Source organism: Cupressus sempervirens, chromosome 6, assembly GCF_028749045.1.
Source record: "Cupressus sempervirens isolate cs-2001-9-10 chromosome 6, ASM2874904v1, whole genome shotgun sequence".
NCBI lineage: Eukaryota > Viridiplantae > Streptophyta > Pinopsida > Cupressales > Cupressaceae > Cupressus > Cupressus sempervirens.
Genome location: NC_143123.1, coordinates 665,681,455 through 665,698,806, shown reverse-complemented (window position 1 = coordinate 665,698,806; position 17,352 = coordinate 665,681,455). Strand labels below are relative to the sequence as shown.

The 17,352-nt window shown below is 37.6% G+C and overlaps 1 protein-coding gene across 5 annotated transcripts in view; it reads left to right on the top strand.

The window, feature by feature from the left end:
- Positions 1-228: 228 nt before the first annotated feature.
- Positions 229-17,352, top strand: part of LOC149553948 (E3 ubiquitin-protein ligase RING1-like) — a 38,084-nt gene continuing 20,960 nt past the window's right edge. For all 5 annotated transcript variants that reach the window (XM_089789282.1, XM_089789285.1, XM_089789283.1 and 2 more), the window contains exon 1: positions 229-1,359. In XM_089789282.1, coding sequence (XP_089645408.1) covers positions 367-1,335 — 969 coding nt within the window. In that variant the 5' untranslated portion in view covers positions 229-366 and the 3' untranslated portion in view covers positions 1,336-1,359. The remainder of the gene's footprint in view (positions 1,360-17,352) is intronic.

Here is a 17,352-nt window from a genome sequence, read left to right as displayed (position 1 = left end):
TTTTTGTTTATTGAATAGAAATACCAACTTTCCTCTTACCAATTTTCCAACTCGTCTATCTTTCCATATCTTCTACATAGATTTTATTTATAAAATATAAGCACTAAATATTAATCTTTATATTGCTTAAAATCCGCTCCCATATAGAGAAATCGAACAGTCATCGCACGCCAGCGAATTGTGAGCAAGCGAGCAAATAAAAGCGAGAGCATCATTTTTCTCTTCCGTAAACAAAAAAATAATTATCCGTCCTCCACGCTGCCCTTCAAGATAAGCAAAACACTGATATCACACCAGAGAACGAAATCATACCATCAAAATTTTTGGGCAAGCGTTCGAATTTGGGGATTTCCAGAGAAAGAAATTATGGCGGACAGGGGAGAAGGGCAAAGATACTGGTGCCATCAGTGTGATACAATGGTAGCTCCCCTGCCAGGAGCAGAGGAGGAGGTCAAATGTGCACAGTGTCATGGGGGTTTCATGGAAGAAATGGAAAGCTCTCTTCCGTCTCCGCTCCCACCAATAAACAGCGCTGCAGAAGGAGATAATCCGCACATAACAATCGGAGATGGACGAATTGGCGACTTCTTTAATCGGATGATGGAACGCCACATCGGTGCTGCCTTTGGTGCTCCCGATTCGGCGATGGCTACAGGAGGCTCTGGTTTCAATCACACGATGTTCATGCCAGGCGGCGGGAGCATACAGATAGTGTTTGATCATGGCGGCCGAGGAGGGGGCGGAGGAGGAGGAGGGATGAGGTTTCCTGCTACAATCGGTGATTATTATCTAGGCGGCGGCCTGGAGCAGCTCATTCAGCAATTGGCCGAGAACGATCCGAATCGGTACGGTACCCCGCCGGCGTCGAAGGCCGCGGTGGAAGCTATGCCGGTGATCAAAATAACGCAAGAGCATCTCAATTCGGACGCCGGACAGTGCGCCGTTTGTAAAGATATCTTTGAAGAAGGATCCGAGGCGCGGCAGATGCCCTGTAAGCACATATACCATCCTGACTGCATTTTACCCTGGCTCGAAATGCACTCCACTTGTCCAGTATGCCGCCATGAAATGCCTCACGAGGAATCGTCAAATCCTAGTGGGGGTTTGAATTCGAGACAGGGCGATACAGCTGGTGGCACTGGTGGTGGTGGTGGTGGTGGTGGCGGTGGCGGTCGGAGGTTCATGTTTCAGTTTCCATTGCGCTCTCGAGACGCTGCCCCCGGCGGGAGTAGCTCCGGCCAAGGCAGTACGATGCCGCCGCGGAATGGTAATGATAATGATAATAGTGGCGGGGATCAGTCAATGTCAGATGCAAGGCTTGAAGATCTAGATTGAACATGTATTGGCAGCTTTTGACTGGTAGGTAGCTCAATTCTTATCTCGAGAAATTTTTAATGCCATCCCGAGTTTCTTTGAAGAAACGTCCAGGATTTTAAATTCTTCGATTTCGCAACGAGTTTCTTTCCGGGGCTGCAAATTCTTTGTATTTACTTGTGTGGAAATTTGATAAAGTTTGAGTTGATTCTCTGTTATGTTATTGAAGCGTGTGGGTAGATATTCTTTTTACTGGGCATCTTATGCAGAATTTGCGAGTTACTGTAATCATTATGACTTATTATTCGACGTATTGAATAACATTGAAATTATTACTTATTTGTTTAGGCAAAAAGAGATTTCTTATGGACACGACTGGCATTTCTGTTCATGTTCATTAAAACTGGGTTTATAATTCTTTGTAATGTGACATCTTACCCAGAATATGTGGATTCTTGCAATCAGTATGCTTTCCGTTGTTAAATTTACTCAATTGAGGTATTAGAAAAAAAATCAAAATAATTACTTATTTGAGAGAAAGGCATGAATTTGATTGATTTTTTTGCTAAGACCCTTACATTTGAACCGAAACTATGCGTTCACACAATCATTAACGTCAATGCTTTTGAAGAAACTTTGTCAGGCCATAATTTCAATAGCTTTTTTATTGATCAAAGGATTTGCAGGTATTCTATATTTCTAGCAAGAGAAGATTAGATATGCTCATGGGTTTTTATTTAAATTTAGGGATAGAAATTCTGTGTTTACCTCTGTTCTGTTCCACACGAATGTGTCCGCCCTTATGCCACCATATGGCTACCCCACCCCCAACAAAAAGAAAGGGTTTGCATTGGGGGTTTGGGAAGTCCCTGGGAAGCGGGGACATGGAGCAATGTTCCCTTGCCTCTGTCACTAGAGTGGCCGTTTCTGGGATGCTCCCCTTGGACATTGAGGGGTTACCAGGAAGTCCTTGAGATGGTGCAGAAACATTATTAAGTCCGTTCACTGCCTTGAAAACTCCATGACGTCAAAAGGTCATTTTAAGAAAACATTTATTTGAAAATCTAATTTTGTAACGCAGACCATAAAATGCTAACAGGCCACAGTCACACCCCAAACTCTCAGAAAATAACTACAAACATGCATATCTAGTGTCTACCCTCAATCCAAATGATCACTTACTCTGGCATTGCAGTCAGCAAGTTCGATTGGCAATGACTTCAATTGTCTTCATCGGGGAACCACTGAAAGCATATATCAAGTCTACAAAGGTTAGGCTATACAAATTATGAAATCCACCTTTTGATTTTGACATTACGTGTTCTCCTTCAGTGATCATTGTTTCAACTTTTTATTTTTCACTTCAAATATTCAATAAATACGTTTTTTTCTTGATATACCTTGGGTTAAGCACCCAAGAGCTGCTAAAGACTTATTATCCAAGTGTGGAGTTTGGTAACTTCTGGATCAGTAATTGAGTTAAAAAAAAAAATCAATTATCCATCTGCATCTTTATCAAACTGAGAAGTCAAATTACGAGAATCAGGGTTATACTTGACAATACTTTATCTTGCAATAATTGCTTCTTGATCTGAAACGTATCTGTGCTTTGCCAAAAAAGGATCTTAAACTGTGAAAATTCCCACAGATTTCAGCTCCTTTATTGAGGAATGAACCTTGTTGTAACTGCATGCCTAAAACCCCACAGGACTGGATTCATACCAACTACTAAAAGACACATTAAAATAATACAACTTTTCCTATCCATACATACATCCAGTTTTTTAGACTCATACATAGTGTCAGCTTGTCTATGTCTTTGACAAACATCAGGGCCCAGATTGAAGGGAGCAAGAAAAAAAACCATACTGCTACTAGCAAATTGCAAAATGTACAACTATTTCCAACAATATAAGGTTAAATTGCCATTGAGGTGTAGAGCTATACATACACATAAACCGTTCATCCAAGGGATAAGCAATATCATCATCACATAGGAAGGCTTGTATGTTCTTTTTGGTAGAACTAGCATACCTTCATCATCCTCTTTCACTCATATGATTACACCAATGTTTGTATTTGTTCTTTATATATGTAAATTGAAATTATTTGTAGGTTTTAGAAATTGTTTAATGATGTTTTAGTTTGTTATTTTATAATTTAGGAGTTTTATAACAACAATTGTTAGGATTGTCTTAAATGTTTAGTATTTTGGGAGTTCAAATTTATTTATAATCTATGTTGAAATGCTTATTTACAAGTTGGCATAATGGTATAGCTGACCTTTTGTATTTCTATTTGTCTTTTGCATATTGTTTGCTTCTATGTCTTGTGCAATTTGAAGTATTAACTAAGGATCTCTTAAATATGCCACCAAAATAGAAGTGAAAAAATTGGCACGTTGTTGGGCATGGCTAGGCTATGGAGATGCCCTATTTGTGATTTTGAATTACAAGGTAGCAGTAGCATTACTAGGATTAATGTGCATCTTGTTCTCATCTTAGGCAAATGTATGGGGTATATGTTTAGTTGTCACTTAAATATAGGGCATTATGATGGCTTCACCAAAGCCTACTTTCTAAAATTCGGAGCTCTCTTTGTATCAGAATACCCTATACAAAACTTATCCCTTAAAAGCAAAACTCCTCAAAAAGACTTTCTTTAAAAAACATATGTAATCCAACCCAAAAATTCTACTACACTTCTAGAAGACATCCAAAACAAAATCATCAAGGGCTCGTTTGGTTGCAAGCATAGGAATAGAAAATTAGAATGCGTATGTGGAATAGGAATGGAAATGAGGAATGGGAATGGAAGGAGTAATCCCATTCTTGTTTGGTTTGCCTAGTATTTGACTGGGAATATGTTACTCTCCTGTTTGGTTGAGAGAAATTGGAATTGGAATACAGTTAAGTTTCTTCTGTAATTCAGTAACAACCTTCTCTGTGGAAAGTATCAGTGAGAATGGAGGTGTTCGTGGTGATGCTGTTACTGTTTTCAGTCATTAATGCTGAACCAGAATGCCCTATGAATCTCGACTACGTTACTATAATTCAATGGAGCCCATCAAATTGTCATTCAATTTAGACCTCCGAAGACCTTGAAATGTGCAGTAACACAATGAGAGGTTTGTTGGGAGTTGGCCTTGCTCAGCTACTCCGAGATGAATCCATCTTTTATCTCCCCGACAACGCCTCCGCCATTGCATGCCTCAGAGATTTTCAGAAACAGATGAGCTTTATGGGTCTTCCATCAAATCTGGTTTCTCTATGATTTAGTGATATATCAGAGTTTGTATCAAGCCCTCGTCTTTGCGGCGGCTTAAAAAGCAAAAGAGACTGAATGGAGAAGCAGGGGCTGACTCCATTAATGGACGCAGCCTGCAGAGGAGATCTCTCTGTGTCATCTGCTTGCAGTGTATGCCATAACAGCAGACAAGTGGTGTTGAAGAGATTGGTGGGGAGAATAAAAAATGCCACAGCTGAAACAAATATGTAATGCAAGTCTCTGGCAGTCCTGTATGATATTGGCATAGCCAATGAATTTGGACCCATGAGCCAAAAAGCCTCAAGCTGTATTCTCGGCCTTCCCTTTCATCCCAACAAGTGGAGAGTTTGTTTGGAGATGGTTTTATTTTAGGTCTCGAATAAAATTGATCTGGTGATAGATTGGAGAATGCGCGAGAGGGAATTAGCAGTGAAATCGCTGTGGAGCCCGAAAAAACCCTGCTGATAAAATCCTGCCAAAATGCACACATATTCGCTCATGGACCCTGCCCTTATGGGCTCGCTCACGGACCTGAAAAATTATTAAATTTGGGATAATAGGATTGAGAATAGGAATGGCTTATTCTAATAACATGTTTTTTTGGCATAGACTTATGCTTGTTTTAGGGGTCAAATTGGGATACGAAACCCTATTCTCTATTCCAATTTGGTCAACCAAACGGAGAACTGAAAACATATTCCGGAATGTCTATTCCTATTCCTGTAACCAAACGGGCCCTAAGGGTCTGTTTGGTTGCTGGAATACAGTTGGACTAGGAATGGAAAATTGGAATTCATTTTGTATTCTTTGTTTGGTTCCCAGAATGGGAATGGAGAATAGGAATATGTATTCCCATTTTAGCCCCAAAACGAGGATATATCCATTCCCAAAAATACCTGTTATTGGGATGGAGAATAGGAATATTTCACTGTTATTCTTCCTTGTACCCCTAAAACTCTTCTCTCTGCCCGCCCATAGAATAAATTTCTTGGCATTCTGCCCCTGAATCTGCTGCTCAGAGAAATGAAGAACAAATCTGGAGGGAAATGGAGGATAAACACAGGATTTAGCTTGAGGAGGAAGAGCTGGCAGGAGAAAGAGGCTCAAGTTTACCCTCTCATCCCCCAGCATCTCTCATTTGCACGTCAGATGGCCAGGCCCTACAGGCCTTCTCTTGTGCTCAATCTGGAGACCATTAAGGAGGAAGATCCCTAAAAAATGCCTTCTTTGCAGTACGAACACCATGGAGATCTTGATCCGACTAAGACGCCCCTGTATTTTCCCAAGGGCAAGAACAGATCTCACACATTTCGTTTTCAACGCTCTACGAAATTGACGTGGAAGGTGCATGCCAGGAAATTCCAGGTCAAGCTTAATTGTGCGCTGCGATTCTTCTGGAAAAAGAGGCATTCTTCATGATTTGGCTTTGTTGATGTGTATACGAGGTCCTTGGTTCGAACTTCGTTGGTAACATGCTGTAAATTCAAAGGCGAGCTGGTTGATGTAGCATCGTTGAAAATTAAAACAAATCCCTAATTAAATTTTAGGGGAACCAAACAGGACTGAGATTGCTAGTTTCCCATTCCCATTCCCCATTCTCATTCCTATTCCAATTTTCCATTCTAATTTCCTATTCCTATGCTTGTAACCAGACGGGCCCTAAAAGGAAAGAACTCCTCTCCCCTCTACCATGTGTTACTAAACAACATGATGTAGACAAGGACAAAGGGTTCTCAACGAGATCGGTCCAACCATGCAACAAGAGTAACACAAGGAAGCAACAAGAAGAAGATTTAGGGCCTGTTTGGTTGCTGGAATATGATTTAGGAATTGGAATTTGAAATTCTGGAACTTGAAATCCAGATTATAGTTTGTTTCAAATCCAAAAATATTTGATATTCCAAATTTTGTTATTCTGAAACAGTTTGGTTCAAAAACAAAAATCTAACATATATACAGAACTATTGAATCTATGGGAGACCTACAATTTTTGCAAATCTATAGCTGTCGTTCACTTTGTTCCATTTTGCATTAGTTGAACAAATATTACACTTAATTTCCTACCCTTATTGTGTCCGAATGAGCCTTGTGCTGACTAAAGTCTCACTGTCTAACTAATTTTGACCTTTCAAGTTTACAACAAATTATAAAAACATTCATGTACTCTTACATATTTTGGCTGATTATACTCTACAGATTTTACTGTCTATAATCATAAGCTTAAATATTGCCAAACTTCCATGGTTACTGGTGTGTTAGAAAGCAAGGAAAATTTGTTGTCAGTTTTGTCACATCCTTTAGAGCAATTCAATGGATTTCAACAATTCTATTACATCCAATGGAGATATTCAAAGGGAATCAACAATTCTGACATATATAAGTACCACAATAAGTAGAATTACTTGGATAAAACTGTTACACTGGAAAAATCATCTTAAGGCAGTGTGGTTGTGCCTGAGCTGGACACCAAACAACTCCATGCAAAGTGACATAACAATACTCATCACTGCATTGCATGGTATTGCCAGACACATACACAACTATAGGCATGTTCAGTGGAATACAAGGCAACGAGGCTTCAAATCTTAAACCCTATAAAGGACAACATTGATCTTTACAGCTCTGACGTGCTAATGCTTGAGATTTTGAGCGGAAGGAAACACAAGCTCAGTGTTGTGATCTTTGAGCAGAGGGAAAATGTGATCAAATTATGTAAAACTTTTTCATTTCAATTTATATATAATCCAAGTTTTTGGCAAATTGGAATTAAAATGGGAATTGGAGCAATCCCACCTATAGATCGAAGACCAAATCTTGGATTTGAGGGTAATTGGGGATATCGAATTTTATTTTATTTTTTTCCAATTTCGATTTTCTGCACTTAAACAAGGGTCCGTTTGGTTGCTGGAATATGATTTCAGAATTGGCCTCCAGAATCCTTGATTTGGGATCTAGAACTTGAAATCTAGGTTTTGGTTTTGGGAATTTGATTTGGGCCTGTTTGGTTCACCAATTTAGACGACAATGAAGATTGAGGCTTCTCAAAAACTTGGCAAGTATCTGTCTCAATGAACCTCACAAAATGTATGGAATGGGTATCAGAAAATTTGGGACGTTTCTAAAAGCTGTCTCATACCCCTCATTGTACACGTGGGTTGAAAGTTTTTGTGTGTTTTATAGTTCCGCCCACAACAAGATTTAGGAAATTTAAATCATATATAAGAAAGCCCATCTAACGTACTCTGCAACCAGTCTCAGTTCTCGCTGTTGGAAAACATTGTCATTACAGTAATGCTCAATTAAATCGAACCGCTTTTTCGTTTAAAGACATTTGAAATTCAAATCAACTATGGAAGGAGGATAAATTCATGGCAGCTCACCCAGAGTTCTCACCGTTTCTAGAAAAGAAGGGTTCAAGTTTGCAAAGAAATGGTATGGAACCCATTGAGAAAGCCCTACCCGCTGATGAAGATTGCAATCAAACTAACTCGCGTCCTCACCTCTGCTGTAAACCTTTGCAACGTGAAGAAAATGATGAATCGTACGGAGAAATGGAGAAGTAGAAGCCTTAGCGCAAAAAACGCAAACACATACCTGGTCGAGCAAATCGAACAATGGCAACGGATACTTTCGAGCGGGAAATGAAATAGCTCCTAGCGGATGTGAAAAATTCTCACTTTCAACAAATATTGTATGCCCATTTTAATAAAAATTGGAATTAAAACGAGTTTATCGTCAATTCCAAGTATTTCGATGGAAGACGAAATCCACGAAATGTAGTATAATTGAGGATACGAAATGCCATTTTTATGAAATTCTAATTCATGTTTTGCACACCCAAACAGTGGATTGAAAAGTTTTTAGAATACGGAATTCTAATTCCACCTCAAATCCACGATCCAAACGGGAAAGGATTATAATTTTTTAGGAATTACAAATGCCAATTCTTGTCTAATACCAGCAACCAAATGGGCCCTTAATTCACTTCCAATTCCCAATGTAGGGGTTAGAATAGATTTTTACTCCGTATTGTTTTGTACTTGCACTTTAATTGTCTCCTTATTAACTTCCAATTCCCAATGTAGGGGTTAGAATAGATTTTTACTCGGTATTGTTTTTTACTTGCACTTTAATTGTCTCCTTATTCACTTCTGTTAGTACTCCCTTCTCTTATTAAGGTTTGTTAATTATTGAATTCCCGAACACCCATTCGAATCTTTCTATATATTATGCTATAATATGGGAGGTGACAACTTATACTAATATTCCTTGTACTTTTTCAGATATTCAAATGTTATAATCCCCTTTCCTTATTTTGAACTTCCCCCCTTAATACCTTTTCTCGTCTTATATCCTCATTTGAATTAAGTGCCTTTATGCCTTCAAATGGCTTCTGTTTGCTCCTTTTTTGTCTTATTAATTGCTTCCAGTTCCTTTATAATCTTGACCTCCTTTATTGAGTTTTGATGCAAATGTGGCTAAGGGACGTCTTTTTATATTTTTTTCGTTGCCGCTTTTTTTTAAATCTCCTCTGATGTTCTATACCCCTATAAATTTGATGGGTGGTGTATATGGTAGTACTAACTGCTTCCTTATTCATGGGGGCCCCTGACCAAAAGGGTGGCAATAAGTAGTTTGAAATATAAATAAGGGTTATTGTTAGTTTTAAATATTGGTTAGTTATATGGATTATTTATTTTTAATTAATATTGCAAATATGGATTATTACTAATTGAGTTGATATGAATATTTTGATCAATTGAATATATTCTATTATTTACATAGTGAGATGTAATATGTGTGTGTGTGTGTGTATACTCATTCCTTGTATATTTTTTTATTAATATGATGAGCATATTGTATATAATTTTCATATAAATAATGCATGAAGCAATTTTTTGAAATTATATTGCCTTTTTAAATCTTATTTCAAATCGAGGATATCATAAACCTACCCTCCCTAAAATTGCTTGTCCTCAAGCAATTACATGTTTTCTTAGCATTTTTGTAACATTTTTTTCTTTTCTAGAAATGATTTTAGGTCAACTTGTTGCCATTGGAATGATCCCAAAGTCCTGAAATGTATTCTAAATAAACTTAGTAGAATAGATATGATGAAATAGGTCCTTGTTGATTAGTGCATGTTTGTCCATTTCAGTTCTAATTTTGCATTTACATTGAATTTCCTTAATCAAATTACATTGAATGAAAGAGGCCTTGCTTGTGTACTTCCTTGGTATAACTTGGGTTTAATGTTGACATCCCTTTATCATACTTGGATTTTTCTAATCAAGTCTAGGTCATATTGAGAGTTATGCTTGGAAGCCCCTCTTTCTCTTGTATTGAATGGCTCAGGTAGAAAGTGTTAAACATGTCTACCCCTTTAAGATATATGCATGAATATGTAAAGACACGAAGTCGACACGAAACATACACATTGATGCATGGAGACACATAGTAGACACAAATCACACTCAAAAGATGCTCGTTTGATTTACAAAATTATCTTTTCGATCATGAATCTTGCAACCACAAAGTGAACATCATTACACACACATTTATATATATAAACTTCAAAGTAAAATTGAGTCATGATAATTTAGCCCAAGCTAATCCCATGCAAAGCCCATCAATAGAATTGTGGTTACCTTGGCCTTAGTGACAAGTGTTAGACATCCACACAAGGTGGTCTACTTATTGGAATGCTTGGTTTACTTATCTATTTATGTCTCATATCCTCTATTAGAGGGGTTCTTACAAAAGGTTCCCTTAGTGTCTTTCCTTTAACTAGTACTACAATAGGGTCTCTTAGCGGTTCTTCCTTTTGTAGATTCTGTAGGAAAGCTTCTTGCATTAGTGTGCCCTTTAGTTATCTTTCCCTTACCTAGTACTACAATAGGGTTCCAAGCGGTTTCCCCTTGATTGCAGGCTCCTTAGGAAAGCTATTTGCAGTAGGTTGCCCTTATTGTCTTTCCCTTAATTAGTATTGCAATAGGGTGCTCTAGCAATTCTCCTTAAGTGCACACTCCATAGAAATGTATTTGTAATAGCGTGCCCTAGCCATTCGTCCTTAATAGCATAGCAATAGGGTGCCTTTATAGCAGTTGTCACTTAACTATTACCACAATAAGGTGCCCTAGTGATTCTCTCTTAATTGTGAAGTTTGATAGAAAATCTATTTGCAATAAGGTGCCCTATCCATTCTCCCTTAATTGCGAAGGAAGAGGGTGCCCACTTAGCATTTCTCCCTTAACTGTCACTACAATAGGGCGCCTTGTCGATTCTCCCTTGATTACAACTTTTTTTTTTCAATTGATTCAGTTCGTAAAAATCACATTATAGATTACATAATTATGTTCTTAGTACATTACCAATTAAAGATTGTCGTTACATCTAGGGTTGAACTTCCTTGAATCTCCATTGGTTTTTCTCTTCGTTTGTTGATTAAAGGTTATGAAGATTCCGTTGATCACATCTTATTTTCTTTGGTCAAGTATTTCTTTTATTGTATGAACTTGAACCCTCTTCATGCACTTACGTTCTGGTTCCCATGATTCTTTACATTGGAAACATAAAATTTTCTTTCTTAACTCTTCTTGTTGTTTTCGAGCTTTCTCATCTTGGCATATATGTGCGTGTTCAAAGTTCTCATTGCAGTGGAACTACTTTCTTTTTGGATATTCATGCTTATGCGTTTCATGTAACCATGTAATTTCTTGTGTGGTTGCTTGAGGATCTATTGTTTGCTGATGAAGTTTCTAATTTCAAGTTTTGTCAAAGGCATCTTCAAGAGATACTTGTTTTGAAGCATTTACCAATCCTCTTTGTGGTTCTTTCAACCCTTCCGTAAATAGATAAGTAAGTCAATCTTCATTTACTCTTGTTACTTGTACCGAGATTCTTTGGAGCTCATTGATATAACTTTCGATTGCCCCTTGTTGCTTAATACAAGTCAACCTTTTGAAGTCTTCTTGGGATGTTTCCTATCAAACATTTTGATGACCTTGGGTGTGGGTTTCATGGTACCACCATTCATGTGCATCTTCCTCTGTGATGGGACTAATGGTGAGGTCAATGTTTAATGTTTAATTTTGTGACCTTTCTAGATCCATCAAAATTTGGAATGTTTACTTTGTGTTTAAGATCCTTGTTTGGGTTTGACCTTTTCCTTTTTTATACTTCTTGTCTTTGGATTTCACAAAATTTGCTAAATGATATAAGTTCTTTGATTTCTTGTTCCAAACTAGCATAGGTTCTAACATTCTACACTGTGCTATTTGTAGGTTGTTCAAACCGTCTTCCTCTCTAATATTTCATTCCTTGGTTAAAAGGGAGGTTTGGGAACTTCGGTCAATTAATGTCCATTATGATTCTTAGAGTGATGAGAGTTCATGTCTCTCCCATGTTAATGTGTTAGTTCTATCAGGATGATATTATTATTGAAAATATAAATATGTTTGTGTAATATATTATGATAATATTTTCAATATATATATATTACTAAAGTGTTATGTTATACATCTCATATTAAACACCGATTGACCAAAATGCTAGTTTGACCGGCTATGTGAATTAGCGACTGAGTTGGTCAACGTTTATGTTTTAAGGAAATTTTGTTGGTAAAACTAACACCGAGACATGATGGGACGTGAATCCACAGTGGAATCACTCCCATCAGGGACATGACTCCCTGTTTTCATACATATTTTGCTCACCGAACGTTGCAAACAAAGTACTGACAGATAACTAGATTAGTCTTCTACCTATCCGCAGTGCTTGGGCATCAACATCAAGACATATAAGTTGTCTGTATATCTGCAACTTTCAGGCATTCTCAGTCTTGGACAAATCTGCTATTCTTCTGCTGAGATTGACCAAGTCTTAGGCCTCTGTGTATTACATTAACTCAATCAAATTGGGATTGCAATCACCTTGATTAGTTTGCTGAATATATAATTTGTGATCGCAGTCACCCAGTTCAGTCTGCTGAAAATGTAAATCTTTTATTACTCTGTTTATCATCAAGCATTCACCATTTCATCTATTTGAATATATATTCCTTCTTTCTAGATTAAGGTAAGAATATATTTCTCAGATAAATCTGAAAACTTAATATGGTATCAGAGCTAGTCTAAGAGACGATTCTGATCAGATCTATTTAGTGCACTCAAATATTCTTAATTCCTTATCTATCAAAATGGTAAGCGGTATGAAGGTAGAGGATAGACTCGACATTGACCTAAATTACATAGGGTGGAAATTACAAATGAAGTTAACCCTGAAAGAGAATGACCGAAAGCAATTTATTGAAAAGGCGACCAACCACCAAAGGGAAGTGATGAATTGAATAAGTGGGAGAAGGATAACACTAGAGCCATTGGAGTAGAGACCCCGAAATTATATAAAAAATGTGTTACTTAAAAGTGCACAAAGCCGCCACTCTCCACCAATACAACCTAAGGCTCCACAATGGTTCCCAAAACCCACACTACCTAGACTAGATCCAATTCAAAGTCTAGATCACCTCTTCAAGGCATAACAAGACACAAACTCAAGACCAAATGTTTCAGGGATGGAATATGGTCTTCTTCAACACTAAATTGCGATTCCCAAATGTTTGAAACACAAACTCCCTAATATTTGCTTTAGAAAATCAATCTACACACTTAAACCTCCACATAGGGCTACAAGGAGAAATCTTGGATTTATGAAGGCAACCTTCTTGGAACTCCACCACAGAAAGCCTTAATCACCTTCAGACACTTCAATCCATTAATCAACAACTCTCACCAAGTTAGGACCCTTGACCAATCACCTAACTCAAGTTGTTCACAAATCTCTCCTAGGCCAAATAAGGCTAATTAGGTCACTTTTACAAAGCAAGTACTAGGAAGTTAATTCATCTTCCAACCAAACCTATTGGATGACTTTAGGAATATGTCCAAATTTCTAAATCCAAGGATTTAGGTTTCGACTCCACCCCTAGGCCAAGTTGTGCCTCAAGAACCCAAAATTGGACAGTCACATGTAGATGCCTGTCCAAAGGGTTTAGTATTTACTCTCCACATCTTTTGCCTTTTGGTCTAAGACCCAAAAAGTCTTAAAGTACACCCTCCCCCCTTTCTTTCCACCAAAGCTTATATTTTTCCGATGGTGGAATTTTTGGGAAAAAGAGATCTTCTCTCGAAACCCTAGTTAGGGCCTTCCTGTGACCAGCAAGCACACAAAAATGGATTTCTCCTATTCAATCTAACTTGAAGTTGTCAAACCACTTGCAAATCCTTCATAAGAAATTCACTCAACTTTTCCAATCCCTCAGAGGTTCACATGCATCTGTACAATTCCGTACAATCAAGTTTTCAGACAGTTTTTGTACAAAAACAACAGATTTTATTGATTTCAATGCAAATTATACATTAGATTCTTCTCTTTTGTGTTGAGAAAGGCTTCTCAACCTTATTTATAATACTCCCAATCAGTTCCAACCGATAAAGATGGTTGTGAATGTTGGGATTTAAATCTTGCATTTTTGCACAAAAGTTGCATTATGCAACATTGACAACATTAATGTCATTAAACTCATCTAAACTTTAATCCTAGACCCTACCTAGGAACTTAGAAAGGTTATGATCATAATACAATCATTATTCAACCTTCTAAACTACCTTTTCCTATTTCTACTTAGAAATTGCCCATAAAATGAGTAAGGTAGACAATTTGGTTTATAACACACCTAATGTCTCTATGTCTTACAACTTGGACATTATTTCTATCATTGGATTCTAGATCCAACTACTACCCCAACCCTTTGTTTTTGATCCTCCTAATGTGCTTGCAATGGATGGAATTGAAGGTGCTCCTGCACCAGCCATGAAATTGATTGTGGATGTTAAGGATCATCTACTTCCTATTATTTCTAAATTAGACATAACACATGAAATGTTTAAAGAACTTCAAGAAATGTTTGAGATAAACAATACCACTAGAATTTTAACTTTGAATGATAATGTCTCCAACATTAAGATGAACAAAGGAGAATCTGTTACTTCATATTTCATGTGGATAACAGAACTAAGGAACCAACTTTCTACGATTGGTCACATCTATGAGAATTAGCCATGATTACTCTAAAGGGGCTGCCACCATCATGGAAAACTTTTAGACAAGGAGTATGCACTTGTTCCAAGCTTCCTCAACTTGCTCGACTAAAGGTTGATTGTATAAAAGAGGAGGGCATGTTAATGTCTCAAGATGATACTTTTACTAGAGGTGATGTTCAAGCTCTCACAACCCAAGTTGATAAAAGGAAGAAGCCTAATTTCAAAGGGAAATGGAAACATATAGATTACTCCAAAATACAATGCTTTAGATGTGACAACTATGGTCACTTAGCATCTTAATGCCCCGATAGATTGAAACATCAAGCATTTTTTGCCAAAGTAAGCAATCCGATTATAGATTCATGGAGATGTCTATTATTAAAGAACTTCAAAATATCCATAACATGTGTGAAATATTGGATTAAGAGGGAGTTCTCGATTTTTCTTATCATCTTCATCAAAATGTGAAATAAATGTGAAACGCTTTCAAAGTGAACTTGGCATAATCACAATTGCTGAGATAGTCTCAGAATACCAAATTATTGCAATATATTTCTTATAAATATAACTTTAAAATTACATTTATTTGTTTGTATTTTCAATACATACTATAAGAGTTATGCACTTTTATTTTTTCTTCTGAGAATGATATTGCAAGAAGAGGGAGTCTGATAGTTCTTCAAAGGCAAACTTGAATGAGGAGCTTAGAGAATTGATGTTCAAAAGGAAGTTCAAAAATCTTTCTGAGTGACTATGATGTTAATGGGCCTACCTCCTATGTACATCATTAGGGAGTGACAACTTCCAAATGATGTCACTTGTATTTGCAAAAGTTATTGAAAGTTGTGTTGATGCGAGTTTTGTATCACTTACATAACATATTAGGATTTGAACATTCGATATGGGATATCAAACATGCAACTCCTCTCTTGAAAAGTTAATGCTCATGAGACATGAGTATAACTCTAATGTTCCTTACACCGTTTTATCGATGTGATTCACTAGTAATCGCGTAGCTGGCCTTATGCAAATTGTTGAGGATGACTTGGACTTTGATGAGATGAAGGTGATGGTGGCTCGGTTTGTGAAATGTGCGGAGGCAGATAATGTTGATGGTGATGATGATGTAGGATGTGTCTGCCAATGATGATGTTGATGGGAATGCAGTGGTGGTGGAAGGTGAATGGATGTGTTCTAATACTTGACTAACTTCTCTAACTTCCTTCTCTAAGCTTTGACTACCCAGCTACTCACTATTTTACTCCTACTCCTATGAATGGAAGGTTAGCAAATGGACGGGGATCGAACCTAATAAGAGTTGACCAGCGGCCTCACTTCCACAGGTGCAATGATTCAAAGGAAAAATACACTAGTTTACCACACAAAGCTTTCCAACCAGCCGCTAGGATAGTAGTGGTCTAGTATTGATCCCTATCAAACATTTACCAATGTTACCATACAACTATCCATCCATTTTACTCTCACTTAAACAACTTGAAATGAAATTTGCTTCAACAACTTGAAAGGAAATCTAACTAAGTGGAAGTAGAAAACATGCAATAATACCCAATGTTCTTAATCAACATGCAAATCACAACAATGAAAAAGAGAGCAATTTTGGTATTATCTTCGCAACAATTTATCCAACAACTTTACAAATGAGAGCAAATGGCCTTATATAGGGGCCAAAAATACAACAGATGATGGAGATCAAAACAAGATCAACGATCCAGATTGGATCCTCAAAACCCTAATTAGGGTTGCCACCCCATCGGCCAATGAGAAGATGCCACCTCATCAATGGACCAATGAAAAAGGTGCAAAAAGTGGCAACCAATGAGAAGGCACCAAAATGGCGGCCAATCAAAAATAGACACTTGTCCTATTTTAAAAGAAAGAGAGAAATTTGCCACTTGGGCTTACATCAAATGATCTTCTAATATAACTCTTCCTTTTTCTATAATTTACTTAGCTAAGGCAATGAACTTAGCTAGCCTCTTGTTAACTTCTTCCATAGGAGGATAAGGTGTGTGCTTCACCCTGAGTTCTGCTGACTTCACCACGCCGCTTGCTGCTTGTAGTATCCTTTCGTGATCCTTCTCATATTCCTTTGCAAATCCAATAAAAGCACTGAGAGAGGAAAGGGTGCCCAAATGCTTTTTCTTGATAGCGACCTTTCCCAACTCATCCAACCTCGATCCAAAATCTGTCTCATTGATATCCTCTTCTCTGATATCCTCAAAATCAAGTGCCACCCCAACATCGCTCATCATGGTTGAAATAGAAGTGTCAATGCTTGGGCTGTGTCGTGCAATCTCATTATGTATTTCTTCAAGTGTTCTAAATCTGGTAGTCAATGCAACAAACCAAGATTCAATTATCCTCAATCCTCTTTCATCAACCAACTTGCCCCTTTGCAAATATGCCTCTGGTAGCCCAATGAACGTTTGTAGCCTAGGAATAGCCAAATCATTGATGGGAAAGAAATCTTTCCACTCCTCTTCGAATAATTTGAACCTGTCTCTAACAGCCACTAATGACTGGAATGTCGAGATGAAGGAAGGCAGCTTGGATTGTATCATGGATCCAATCCCTGACTTTATGTGGCTGAGCTGATATCTCTTCTGAATTGCTCTCGCTATCTTGAGGAAGGGTTGCCTGGTGCAGCTGT